The 14,795-nt window shown below is 43.3% G+C and overlaps 1 gene segment (V, D, J or C) and 1 further gene; both read left to right on the forward strand.

Moving 5' to 3' along the window:
• The window catches only part of Tcra (T cell receptor alpha chain), a 1,796,232-nt gene that overhangs the window by 1,362,692 nt on the left and 418,745 nt on the right, over window positions 1-14,795 (forward strand).
• On the forward strand, window positions 4,797-5,305 carry Trav13-5 (T cell receptor alpha variable 13-5). The segment is given in 2 exon segments: window positions 4,797-4,848; window positions 5,030-5,305. Coding segments are annotated over 2 exon segments (328 nt in total).

Genomic DNA, 14,795 nt, shown 5'->3' on the forward strand with positions numbered 1-14,795 from the left:
CTGCGGCTGAAGAACTTGGTCAAGTCTGTCTTAACAATGTGGATGTGACAACTCTGTAGAAATCCATGCAAAATGAGCCAGAGCTTTTATTGAGCCATCACTCTCCTCAACCCCTAAAATTATTATCATGTAAATTTCCCAAGTCATCATTTCATTTCTTTCAAAATATTTAATATTACCTATTAAAGCACAAAGAAAAATTGTAAAATCCAAGGCATTAGCATTTTAAATGAAATTTAATGAAAATTGAAATTTCATATTCAAAATACTCTATGCTAGGTCATTGAAATAAATAATCAATATAAGTTTTTCTGAGTCAGAGTCTCCATAAGTAGCTGAGGATAATCTTGAATTTACTATAATGTAGCCTGGCCTAACCTTAACTTGCTGCAGGTCTCCTGTCTCTGCCTCCCAAGTTTTGGGATTACAAACATACACTGCCATGGCCTATAGTACCACTCTTTATGCAGGTTAGTCAATGTATAAAAGCAATCTTAAACAACTGTTGTGAATAGTGTCCTGATTTGTGATCACCTTTCTGTGCTATAAATGTATACAGAAAGCAAACAAGAAGTTAGATATTCAGAGACACAGGAAAATGGATGTAAAATTCTGCAGTAGCAATTTCACCAGACAGGAAAAGTTGGCCATCAAGTTAAGTTTTTTTTCTCTTCCCTTAAGTTCATTCAAATTCAAAACCAGTTTCTAGGTGTGCTGCCTAGTTTTCTGCCATCTTGACACAAACTATAGCTATTTGTTAGTCAAAATCTCATTTGAGAAAATGCTGCCATCATATTGGCCTGGAGGCAAGCCTGTGGTGTATTTCCTTTAACAAGTGACTGATGTGGGTGGATCAATCCCACAGAGAGCAGTGCCACCCTTGGACAGGTGTTCACAGAGTATGTAAGAAAGCAGGCTGAGCAATCCACGGGAAGCAAGCCAGTAAGCAGCACTTTCTGTGGCCTCTGCACTCCTGCCTCCAGCTTTCTGCTCCGAGTTTCCTATTCTGACTTTCCTAGATGATGAAAACCAAGTTGAAAGATAAATAAGCCCTTTCCTCCTCAAGCTGGTTTTGGTCCTGGTGTTTTATCTCAGCAATAGAAACACTGACTAAGACACCTGAACAACAAGCAAAGATTCCTTATGTGCAAATTCAGTTTTAAGAACAAACACCTGGTATCTTGGTGCATACAGGAGCACTTTCTTTTGAACCTGACAGCTACAGGGTGTATGTAGAGTAGCGCTCTCTCTCTCTCTCTCCCTCTCTCTCTCTCTCTTTCTCTGTGTGTGTGTGTGTGTGTGGTGTGTAGCTGTGTGTGTGTGTTTGTGTGTGTGTGTGTGTGTGTGTGTGTGTGTGTGTGTGTGTGTGTGCGTGCGTGCGCGCGCGCCCTCGCGCGCACCAGGGTGGGTAGCTGCGGACAAGCTTTCTTTTTTTTAATTTTTGTTTTTTGTTTATTAGGTATTTCCTTCATTTACATTTCAAATGCTGCGGCTAAGCTTTCTTATTGTCTTAGTCAGTGTTTCTATTCCTGCACAAACATCATGACCAAGAAGCAAGTTGGGGAGGAAAGGGTTTATTTGGCTTACACTTCCATACTGCTGTTCATCACCAAGGAAGTCAGGACTGGAACTCAAGCAGGTCAGAAAGCAGGAGCCGATGCAGAGGCCATGGAGGGATGCTCTTTACTGGCTTGCCTCACCTGGCTTGCTCAGCCTGCTCTCTTATAGAACCAAGACTACCAGCCCTGAGATGGTCCCACCCACAAGGGGCCTTTCCCCCTTGATCACTAATTGAGAAAATGCCTTACAGTTGGATCTCATGAAGGCATTTCCTCAACTGAAGCTCCTTTCTCTGTGATAACTCCAGCTGTGTCAAGTTGACACAAAACTAGCCAGTACACTTATCATCACCTAAGACTATACTACCTATATATTTCTTGGCTTCTGTCCATTGTATTAAATAAAGGCTTGGTGCTCAAATGTTGTTTCTGTGGCTTTTTTTCCTTCTGTCTCCTTATCATTTCCAGGAAAGGTGCACAGCATTATGTTGTCCATTGATGACTGAGTTGTATGTGTGTCTCTGTCTTGGTGCTCATGTGGTGTTTGTGGCATACACGTATTATAACATCTGTGCTATCACTCTCTTCCACACACATCATCACAAGCTCTCTGAGGGAGGACAAGGATGTTGAATTCATTTTGTATTCCTCTAGATCTAGGACACACTTAATTGGGTTGGATCATACTCCAGAACTCAATTCACATCCTTAAATTCATAGGTGAGAATCAAAAGGATTTTTCATCTCACTGAATTAAATTAAATTAAAGGTGATTAATTGGGGCCAGAGAAATGGCTTGGTGGTTAAGAGCACTGGCTGCTCTTGCAGTTTTCTTTGGAGACTCAGTTGTGTCATATGATGTTTTTTCTGGAGCCTTTCTTATGAGAGGATGTTTTTGCTGAAGCAGACACATGGGAAAATGTTTTGCAGAGAACAGAAGCATGATGTTTTTCTAGAGCCGATCTGGGAAAAGGCATATGATGCTTAGCTAGAGTGGACACTTGAGAGAACATATGATATTTGGAAAGGGTAATAACCCAACAGACAATGAATGGACAATGCTGTGTGGTACTGGTTCACCTTGCCACTCTTTTTTGGTCATTGTTTGTCATGACTTTGCAGGCACCAAAGAACTTGTGGAGGTGTTCAGACAGCTTCTTGCTGCTTCCAAAGACTTGGGCTGATTGGCAGAGCCTCACAGTTTTTTCTGGATCAAGCTGCTGTTGCTAGTTCAGAAATGGGTTTGCAAACGGATCAAGCTGCCGCTGATGATTTGCATGAACTCAGTTGCTGATATCCCGACAATGCAAATTCACCCTAAAGAACTACCTCTAAACAGGTCCTCATCCTCCTTTGCCCTATTAACCTTTCCTTTCCACTACCTCTGGTGGACGGTGGGCTAAACGGGAGGCTAAAGCATTTAAGTACACTTATTAAAGTAGGTTTTGAATAATATAAGCCTACACAGTGAACCTACATGGCAGTTCACAACTGCATATAACTCCAGTTCCAGGGTATATGATGCCTTCTTATGACCTCCATGTTGCATGCATATGGTGCACATACATGCTCTTAGGCACATGTACACACAGTAGACACACACACACATACACACATAAAATAAATAAATATTTTTTTAACTTTTTAAATAATTATTTTTAAAGATGGAGTTCTATGTCTTTTGAGGTCAGTAAAACAGCAAAAGAGAATACTGAACTAAAGATATGAGCCTCAGAAGTTTTTACAGGCTAAAGTTAAGAAAAGCAAATACAAAGCTTACCTAAGGTACTATGGAGAAATTATATCTGAATTGCCCCCCCCATGCAATCTAAAATTACTTGGGTAAATATTTATTTTTATTTTCCACATAAAAATACTATCTACAAATATTAGAGTTGTAGCCCAGCTGCCCTGGGATGTGAGACCCTCTTTCAGCTTCATGAATCCAGGACTGCAGTATAGGCCACGGGCCAAGCTTTGTATACATTCTGGTTAAAACACAAAATCATGCACATCATTGGGGCATCATGGGATACTTCAATTCACATAGTTTAATGTTTAAATTAGGTTAAACATTACTGTGTTCTCATTGTTATAAGATAGAAAGCAGCAAGGGGGTACCTTTGGCAGTAGGCCCACGCCAAGACGTGCCCCTGAGAAATGACACCAGGAAACAGTCCTGGAAACAACCTTATTGGGGAGAAGACCTGGAGAAGAGGTGGAGGCAGGTGAGTGGGCATGGACAAAGACAGACAGACTGAGGCAGAGCCAGGAGGGCAGGGAAAGGGGAGGTAGGCAGAGAGGAAGAGGGGACACCGAGAGGGGAGAGAGAGAGAAAGAGAGAGAGAGAGAGAGAGAGAGAGAGAGAGAGAGAGAGAGAGAGAGAGAGAGAGAGAGAACACAGGAACCACACAGAGAGGATTGGGTGGCAGCAGGTGCCGATATCCTGCCACCTGCACCTAGGGTTAGCAACTGATGATGTAAGCAATTGTTAGATCACTGAGGGCAGGCCAGCACAATCGTCTGTATGTTAGCGCTCTTTCTTCTGAGATTGGAAATGTGAAATGCTTTCCATCAGCATTGGAAACTTGCAGCACGTATTCTTAGTTATGATCACTCTGGGGAGGAGCAGGGCAACTCAGAAGCCACACTTTCAGTGTAGTCAAGTAGCACTGAGAGCCCTTTGTCCTCAGCAGGCTCCTTTCTAAAAATAATAACATTTAACAGAGGGTTATTCCAGGGATCTCCCAATCCACATATCGTTCATAGACAAAGGATCAAGCTCATTAAATATGTACTTCGTAACATTTCTGATCTACTTATCTTGTATGTCTGGCATGAGTTTTACTAAATTAATGTAAAGACCTCTAAGGACTTTCAGGACACATGCCTGTTTCTTGATTCGAGCATTTGAATATTCTGTCTATAGGTTTTAGTTAGTATAGCAACTGAATGTCCTTCCTCCCCAGGGGCCCTCACACGCCATATAACCCCAGGGTCCACTCAAAATGTCCATCTCTCCCTCAGTGTTTTCTCTACACACTCTCTCAGTCAAGTCTGGTTTGGGAGGAGCTTCAGGCTCTGAAGGCTGGGAGGGAACTCAGCAGGGTGTGGCCAGGCTGGGTTCCTGGGTGGAGCTGACTGGTTGCAGGAAGAGGAGACACTTCAGCAGCCACCCTGACACCACAGCCCAGGGACTGGTTACTTGCTTCTGTCTCCAGCAGCCACACAAGCACCATGAAGAGGCTGATGTGCTCTCTGCTGGGGCTTCTGTGCACCCAGGTTTGCTGTGAGTCTTGCTGTCAGCATTCAGGGCACCTGAGAGGATCTGGCTCAGCACATGGAGGGGTGGGGAGAGCAGCTCAGGAGTCCTGCAGAGCTCCCACCTTCTCAGAAGACATGGGGGTGGTCAGGGTTCTGTGGACACTGCAGTGACAGCCATCTGTGTCTCTTTCTCTGTTTCTAATCAGGGGTGAAAGGTCAGCAAGTGCAGCAGAGTCCCGCGTCCTTGGTTCTGCAGGAGGGGGAGAACGCAGAGCTGCAGTGTAGCTTTTCCATCTCTACAAACCAGGTGCAGTGGTTTTACCAACGTCCTGGGGGACGCCTCATCGGCCTGTCCTACATTCCTGGAATGAAGCCTACTGGAAAACAGACATCCTCAACAGTCACTAAGGGACGTCACAGCTCTTTGACTATATCCTCCTCCCAGACCACAGACTCAGGCACTTATTTCTGTGTTCTGAGTACACAGTGCTCCCCAGGCACCTGCAGCCTGTACACAAACCTTCAGTGGGGTGGGTCTGTTCCTTCCCAGTCACAAGACATCAGGAAGCCCCATCCTATCACTTGCATAATTTAATATTCCTTTCCTACTGCCACTTTTATCCACAGATATATTTTGCCTTGTGGGTTTGGGATTTCTATCTTTGTTTTCACTCCTGAAATTTATTTATTTATTTATTTATTTATTTATTTATTTATTTATTTATCATTCCATTCCTTTACATTTCTAATGATATCCCACTTCCTGGTTACCCCCTCCATCAACCCCCCCCCCCCATCCCATGATATCCCACTTCCCGGTTTCCTCTCCACCACACTCCCATCCCACATCTGCTCTACCCCTACCCTTTTGCCTGTATGAAACTGTTCCTCCACCCACCCACACTCCTGCCCTATTGCTCCAGCATTCCCCTACTCTGGACCCCCAGGACCCAGAGGGGGATCCCCAGGACCAAGGGCCTCCCATCCCATTGCTGTCGGGCAAGATTGCCTGTGCACTACAAATTTCTAAGTTAGAGTGATCAGAGGAACAGAGAGGACAAGAGGACTGAAGTGAAATAAATATTCAATTGCAATGCCCTGGCTCACCAGGAGGCAAACACAAAAGGAATGAAAGGCAAAGAAGTTGATTGGCCTTAGTTGGAGTCTGAAACATGTTCAGGTCTGCCTCATCAGAAGTGTCTCCATGGGTAAAGGTTGAGCCTACATGTGTGGCTGTACCTACCATTGCAGAAGGAAAAGGAAAGTGTCACCAAGTTCTCACACGTGACAAATCAGCGGGCTGTAGACTTAACATGTACGTTCCATCCAAGTCCCATCATGCCCTTGAGCCATTGCATGTGCTGCTCTATCCTGGACCATGCACATGTGCATGCTTTAGAAACGTGCTCAGTTGCTACCTGGGTCTGTGAGGTGCAGTTGCCTTGCTGTATTGCTCATTTCAGGTTTCCTTATTATTCTGTCAAGTTGTTATTGAAGGCAAACTGAATATTGCTCTCCAGAATTCAATCATCTTTGGCCTTGTTGTCTTCGGGCATGTTGTTAGTTGCATATATGTCTATAATTTTAATAATTTCATAATTAATTTACCACTTTTTCTCTAGTTTTAAAGAGTCCCTCTTGTTTTTATCCAACATTTTGATTTAAAGTACATTTTGCACAATGATAAAAGGTATGGCATAACAATGTACCTGAGATTACTGGAAACAAATGGGTCATGATGGGCTGGGAAGGAGGCTCTGGGCATAAAATGGTTGCTGTACAAACATCAAGACTTGGATCCAGATCTGTAACTTTAATATTTTCAAAGTCTTCTTTTAATGATGGTTCCTAAATGCTTTAACCTCCCTTTTAGCCCACCATCCACCAGAGGTAGTAGAAAGGAAAGGATCCGGGACAAGTTGGACCTGTTTTCGAAATGGTCCTTTGAAACAACTCCCATCTGTCTTGTCTGAAAATCAGCAATTTTATTCACAGGTCAGCAGAGGAAGCTCAATCCACTTGCAAATACTTCACGGATATGTCAGCAGTCCTGTTCAGTAGAGTAGGGATAACAGCAGTGGTGATGTGACCTAGCAGAGACAGCCAGGCCTCAGCCTCAGCTCGAGTCAGCAGGAGGGACCAGGGAGGAATGCCAGGAAAAGTTCTCATCTGTGCCTCTCTCAAGGAAGTAAAAATCAGCAAAGGTGCAAGACCAAAAGCATTTAGCTATGCAAGCAAGCCAAGCTCAGCCCCCTTTACTGTCCATTGAGTTCTATTTATATCCCTTCAAACATCACATGTCCTCCATGGGTCTTGCCTCAGCAGGTGCATCTGTCTCCACTGACATCACTCTGCCAATCAGCCCGAATCTGCGGAAGCAGTAAGAAACTGCAGCACGTCACCAGAAGGTTTTTGCTGCCTTTCTCTCTATGGAGTCCTGGCAAATGGAGCTCAGCTATGCAATGTAAGGTGTACCAATACATGCCTGTCATTAGCAAAGAATCCTTCATCACATGTAATTCACTTGTAGAACATCCTTTCTCCTATGTCTGCTTCAATAAAACTTTCCTGCAGGAGTCTGCCTTAGTCTTTCACCTGTGGCCACTTCAGTTAAACATCCCTTCAGGTGTTTACCCCAACAAAACACCATCCAATTAATTTTCCAAAGAACCCTTAAGTTTTCACTTTACAGATCTCCAGCATCCATGAAAAAGCTGATCATAGGGCATGTGCCTGTAACCTGTGAGTGGAGGAAAGCGTAGATACAGGCATATCTCAAAGGCTTGCTGGCCCAGCCAAGCAAGATGAAATGGTAAATCCTAGGTTCAGTCTGTCTGAAAAAGCAAGGTGAAAAGAAACCATGGGAAACATCCAGTGTTGAGCTCTGATCTCCATATATACACACACAGATAGGTATGGGCACACATGCAAACAGAGAAGAGTGGTGGGAGACTGCCAGACACCAGCCTACCAGCCTCTTCCTCTGCTGCTTGGCTGTTGTGAGGCGAGCATTGTGTTCTTGACATGATACACTGTCTTAACCAAGACCAACATCAATAAGACTAATCAGTCGTAAACCAAAGCATTTTAAACTGTGAACCAAAATAAGCTTGCTCTATAGAGATTGATTATCTGAGGTGTCTTGAGGTATCGTGTTACAGTGACTGAAGCAGACTGTCACAGGAAGATGTCAAAACACAGAATTCATGATGTCCAAGCCCTGTTTGATTTGTGTTTCTTCTCTCATGCTTTCTAACACAAATCCAGTGAAACAAGTTCATGTTCAAGGGGATCGTTAACTTAATTTATCAGTAAATAAAACATCCCCTTTCTCAAAAATCTTTGTCCCTTTCTAAAGCCCTTCTATATATTCCCAAAGCCCTGGGTAATGGGATGGATGGAAGCTGGGCTGCCGATCTGAGGCTTGGAGTGAGAGGAATGGGAAGAACATGAGCACTCCCACTTTGCCTCCTCAGGGAAGCCATGGGCTGCTAAGAATCGAATCGCTCGCCCTACAGTCAGACTGAAGTGGGAGAGCAGTCAAAGCTGAGAGAAGACTGGATCCCAGTTTCATGGCATGTATGCATTTGATCACAGACACAATTCTGCATGTTTGCTTCAGGTCTCAAGTCTCTTAACAGGTTTAATTTACTAAACTTAACAAATATTCAATATGGAACCTGTTGAGTACTTCCTAAGGGACCAAACTCTTCTATCAGATGTTATCCGTTTGTCAAAGACATCACGTGGAATGGCAAAGCAGTATTTAAAATGCAATAAATTCCCATTCTAGGTATTGTAGCTCTCTTAAACTTGACCTTTCCCTCACAAAATAACATTTCAGGGGCAGCTACTATCCACTGACAAGAGCTCTGCACCAGCTCTGTCAATAACACCAAGCAGGGCCGTATTGACAAAAGGACACTTTGCCATGATGGTGTCCCCAGGTCTCCATGAATATGCTTGGCTACAGAAACTATAAACTGGGATGTTGGCTGCCTGTCAACACTGGAACTGAAATGCAAAGAACAGACTTCAGACAATTTGAACTAGCCCACGTGGCACTCAGTGCTCTATTGTTTAAATCTGCATCAAACAACTGGAACCTTTCAGAGACCTTCTGTGTACTTTCTCTTCATTTTCCCTTTTGGCCTTTTTGTGGTAATAGAGTAAGAGCAGACCACAAAAATTCAGTCACCAATTTTGGTGGTGTTAATATCTAGTAAGGGTTTGCAGCACACACACACACATACACACCCACCACCCTTCAACACACACAGGAGCATGCTTGGTGTATACTTGCCAGGAGAATTCTTGGTGTATACATGCATATATGTATATATGTACATATATGTCACATTTTACAGAGACAGGTTCTAGCACTGTATCATAGCTATGTTTGGTGTGCTGTGTTTTACAAATTTAAAAGTATAGCCTTTCAGAATTAAAACTAAATACCTTAAATCAGTGGGGTAGGAAGTATAGTATCCGAGCAACCCTGGCACATGATCGCCTAAGTGTGATTCTTTAGGCAAAGGTGACATGATCAAATGCCTTCATCATTTTAATAGCTAGTAAATAAAAATCAATGTTGGGTATTCAAAGAATAATATTTTAATTCCTGTTACAAGTCCACAAAACACAAACAACTAAGAGCTTGACATTCAGGTGTTGCTTTATTAGCTGCAGAATTTAAATAGGCCCCAGGGAAAGTGAGGAAGGAAATAAGATTTTGTTTTGTTTTGTTTTTTGTTTTTCGAAACAGGGTTTCTCTGTGTAGCCCTGGCTGTCCTGGAACTCAGTCTGTAGACCAGGCTGGCCTCGAACTCAGAAATCCACCTGCCTCTGCCTCCAAAGTGCTGGGATTAAAGGCATTCGCCACTACTGCCCAGCTTATAATTGACTTTCTTAAGACAAAAAAAAAAAACTGTGAGTTTTGACTTCCCATAAGGTTTATGAGATTTTTATTTAAATGAAAATGTCTAGGTTAAGTTGATGACCTGCAACTAGAGAGAGTCCTTTATTCATGATGAATTTTACTTTAAATGTATCTCCCAAATTATTCCACCGAATAGCACTGAAGCACACCAGCTATCTAGATGTCTGCTTCCCTCAGCTCCAGCCCTCAAAGCTACTGGCTTTCACAGCTCTCTGTTTTCAGTTACTACCTGACTTAATTACCAGGGAAAGTCAAGGAGATAAGAAGCAACGGTTTGTGGTGAGCCATGCTTTTTCTCGTCTGTGTTCAATCCTGTGGCCTGTGAACCTGGGGCAATCCATTTCCTGGTTGGGGCATAGCATAACTGAGGTAACATATATGTACTCAGAACTCTGAGCCGAGACAAAGAGTACATGATTATGCAGAGGAACATGTCTCACACACTGCTCTCTGCCTGCTGCATGTTAATGTTTGTATATCTCTGGAATAGATGATTCATATTTAACTAGTGATATTAACAAGGGGACATTGCTCCCAGGCACGTGATGCTTCAGACCTGGCGGGACAACAGGGATTGGAGAAGAGCTGACTGTGCGTTCAGTTAGGTTGTCGGTCATTTATAGATCGGCCTGTTTCCACCGTATTTTATTCTCTGCACCAAACCATCATCTGTTTTCTGATTGTTCCCACGGGATCTAGAAAGCACCTCAAGTCCTTTCAGACCCATTCAGATGGTGAAGAAGTCGTCACCCTGCTCAGAAGTCACACCACCTTTCTTGGCCCAAACAAATTTCCAGGTAAGATATTTTCCTAGTCTGCCAAAGTTCTTTTAGTGAGAGTGCAGAGACCGGTCTCTGTTCTGTCTTCTTCTAGAAATCAGCTAGCTCCACTAGCCTCGCCATTTAGTTGTACCTCTGGAAAACTCCGTGAACTATTTCTGTGCTCTCCAGGCCCCACAGGGTTTGAAGTGATAGTAAACCCTGGACAAAAACCCAGGAGCTCACTTGAGCTAGCCTCTGCTGAAGGATCCCGCCTGAGATACACACCTGCAGACTCCAGGCAAGAGGGCAGCTCCTGCCATGGGCGCTTTATCTGTGGTCTGGATCAGAGGATACTTACAAGAGAAACTGTCTTCTTTGAAAACAGTTGTCAGGAGTAGCTTTCCTCAGCTACACTATGTCTTGAATCCTTGAATCATAAGTAAATCGCACAGAACGTGTGTAAAGATTTTTAGAGGTGATAACTATCCCATAATAAAGTGTTAGTTTCATTTAAAGATGCTCACAGCTTAGATCTGGTGTCGTTGTTGGGATTGTCAGTTGAACTCATGATCTTGCCTTCTTCCCACTAGGCTTTGTTTTAACTGTGTGCAATCAAAGACGTAGGACCACAGTGAGTAACAAGAGGAAGAGGTCAATTATAAAAGTTATAAATCACATGGTTCCAAGAGTTAGTGGGAACTCTGTGCAAAGCTATTTTCCTTGCCCATATCTGCAGAGGAGTTGGACTAACACATGGGAAGGAAAACTGGATGGATGATGGAAAGACACTTGGCTGAACTGTGACCCGAAAGGATGTAATGAGGATACCTGCGGTTCACAAGGACAAACCTCCTTTAATACTGTCCGGAGGGTGACCTTGGGAAGCAGTTAACTGGTACCACTGTACATGTGTACATGGGCTAATCTCTTCCTCTTGTTACTCCCTGTGGTCCTGCATCTTTGCTTGTACACAGTTAAAACAAAGCCTAGTAGGGAAAGGGCAAGGACATGAGTTCAACTGTTCATCCCAACAACTACACCCGGATCTGCACTATGGAGAATGTACACAGAGCAGCTCAAGGAGGAGGCAGAGTGGAAAGTGGGGGAGGTACAATAAGAGAGCTGATGGGCTGAGCATGTAACTGAGTGTGAGTATTCTCTTAACATGCACAAAGCCTTGAGTGCTGTCTCCATCTCTAAGGAATGAAAAGAGAAATAAATTTTAAAAGGGAAGAGAAGCTGTTAAATTGATAAGCACATACAGGAGTACCTGAAGCCCAGGCCAACATGCAGAGATAACACCCACCTTCTACCCTGCATGGTTTCTCTCATGGCCAGTCCTAATGTGTAAGGAAGCAACTTTGGGAAGTATCATGGCCAGGTGTTTGAGACAATGTAAATCTACCACAATGCCCACTTGTGAACTTGGCACCATCCTGCACCTCCCTCAACAACACTTATAGTTCAAATGAAGACATAGAAACATTGGGCTTCCTGTTTACGTCATAACTCTCCCCAAAGAGGAGACAGAAAGAGGAGCCATGTCTGTGGGTGATAGTTGGTCTTCTAGCCAAGTCACATTTCCTGCTAACACTCTATGACTCCACTACTGAAATCCTGTAAGACACAATGTTATCTTTCAGCAGCACATCTTATGTTAAGACATGTAAATTAGTGGAAGGTTAGGAAAACATGCTTAGTACACCCATAAACACACTTGCACTGAGTTTAATCCGGAAGCAGTTTCAGAATGATCGTGGCCTTTGTTTCTATGAATACTCCAATGTCTACAGCCGGGTTTTACACATAGCTTTTCCTTCTCTTAACTGAAGCCCACAGTCAGTCCAGCACTGGATTTATTTTTAATAGAAGAATGTCCTTGATCAGGAAATCATAGATTTGATGACGAGTTCCTCAAACTGGCCTCTGTGATTAATCCAAAAAGTGTGACAGACATGAAGGAAAAATCCAGTCTTCAGTGTTTGTTTAGGTGTAGTTCTTCATTATGTGTTAATGGGAAGACATATGGGAAATGTCCTTAAGAAAGACTTATTGTGTGAAACAACTGAAGTTATTTGGGAGAAACCATTCTAAAAGTTCTTAAACAGAATAAAGGAAACTTTAAAGCTTTCTATAAACATATCTGTAATTGTATTTTGTTTAAAAAAACACAACTAAGAAGGGGGGGTTGTGACTGGAGAGATGACTTGTCACTTAAGAGAGCTTGTTACTCTTGCAGAAGATCCAAGTTTGTCTGGCGGCACCCACATGGTGGCTGACAACCTTCCATAACCTCAGTCTTAGGAGATCCAGTGCCCTCTTAAGACCTCTGTGGGCACCAGGCATTCATGTGGCACACATACAAACATGCAGACAAACACTCAGCATTCATACACATAAAATAAACAAATCTTTAAGAAAAGAACACACATTCAATAAATAAAATCTATTATTTAAAACGGAGGTGGAAATTATGAGCAGCCCAAAAAGAAAAGATGAAAAAGTCAAAGAATAATCTGTAAAACCACATTTACAACGCATAGTTTTGGAAGAAGACTCAGAAAACACAAAGTAGGAACAAACTTGCTTGAGTCAATAAAATCAATGAAAATATCAAAACCCAGCTATTTCAGAAATATGAATATCCAGTTACTCCAGGCACTTTATATCATTACTCGCCAGACAAATGAAAATAAACTTCTGATTGCTCCCCTCTCTATTGAGGTCAGCACAGCACCCTGAGTCATGAGGAAGTGACACCTGGAGCTAAGAGAAAAAAAAAAAAAAAAAAAAAAAAACGATGACTTCTTTCTGTAAAAGAGCAGCAAGACTGGACCCTCGGTGGTGGTGCCATAACTGTTTCAAATGGCTTTTAAAGGGACTTTGAGAAAACGATTCCAACCCTAAGTACAGACTGTGCAACTATCCACAGATTTAAAACAAAACAAGAGGGTAATGAGCTCATCTGTTAGCAGGGCTGAGCATCTGCGGTGTCACACCTGCACTCCTGTGCTCTGAAGTACAAAGAACCTGAGGGGCAGATTAGGAGCGCGTCGCCCGATCGGGGTTTGTGTTCCTTGTCTCGGTGTAGCTTTACTCAAATGTGAAATTGTTATCTGTTTTCCTGCTGTGGGAATCCAGCTGTAGCAAACTCCTCCCTAGGGAAAATGAAGTGCGAAGCTCTTTCCTAAAGGACTGTCGACCTGATGGCCAACTAACTTTTGTGACTTAACGCTGGCTTTGCTGCCCTCTAGTGTTCATAGCTTAAACTGGTTTGAACGTGGTGTAGTAGGAACTGTCTGGGGGAAATGCAGCCTTCCCCTGCTGTAATAATGTAGGAGGGCTCAGAAGGACTGGCAGGCTGATGACATAAGGCCCTGTTATATGGGTTAGTGGAGGCTGGAAGTAATGGCATGTCTTGTAGATAAGTCTCGGCATGACTACACACGGCAGAGAGGATGTCTGAGCTTGTTTTCTCCCTCTCTGCCCCTTCTCTCTCTCTCCCACCCTTCTCTCTCCTTCCATTACTCCCTCCTTCCCTCCCTCCCTCCCCCTTCTTTGTTGCTAACTTATGTCCATCGCTCTTCACTTTTTGTGTTTAGAAAACAACCCGAGATACGGGAGCAAGAGTAACTGATGGAGAAAAACAGATGCCCAAAGATTTCCTGACTTGTTCAATTATGTGATACTTCGGAATTTATGATTGTTGCTGTTAAAATTAGAACACAAGAATAGATTCACCATAGAGGTCAAACAACACGGCGGGGGTCGGGGAAGCTCCTCCGTGCTAGAATGGGCTGCAGTTAGACTATAGGGCATTTTCTTCATTAGTGATTGATGGGGAAGGGCCCAGCCTATTGTGGGTCGTTCCATTCCCTGGGATGGCAGATCTGGGTTTTATAAGAAAGAGACTGATCAAGCCATGGAGAGCAAGGCAATAAGTAGAGCCCCTCCTTGGACTCTGCATCAGCTCCTGCCTCCAGGTTCCTGTCCGGTTTGCATTCCAGTTCTGTCTTCCTTCCTTGATTGGACCACACTAACTCTTCCCTCCCCTCCTTGCTTTCTGGCCTCCATGTTTCACTGAAGCAATAGAAATCCTAACTAAGACAAGCTGGTAGCAGGATTATGGGGTACTGCTATGCCAGGCTGAGTTCTAAACAGATTTGCAAATGGTACTGGTAGGTCAAAGAGTTGCTTCTACATTCAGGGAAAGAAATCATTCCATTTCCCCAAATCACCTGCCAAAAAAAAAAATCACTTTTGAGAAAAAAA

The sequence above is a fragment of the Mus musculus genome, chromosome 14 (assembly GCF_000001635.26).
Source record: "Mus musculus strain C57BL/6J chromosome 14, GRCm38.p6 C57BL/6J".
Taxonomy (NCBI): Eukaryota; Metazoa; Chordata; class Mammalia; order Rodentia; family Muridae; genus Mus; species Mus musculus.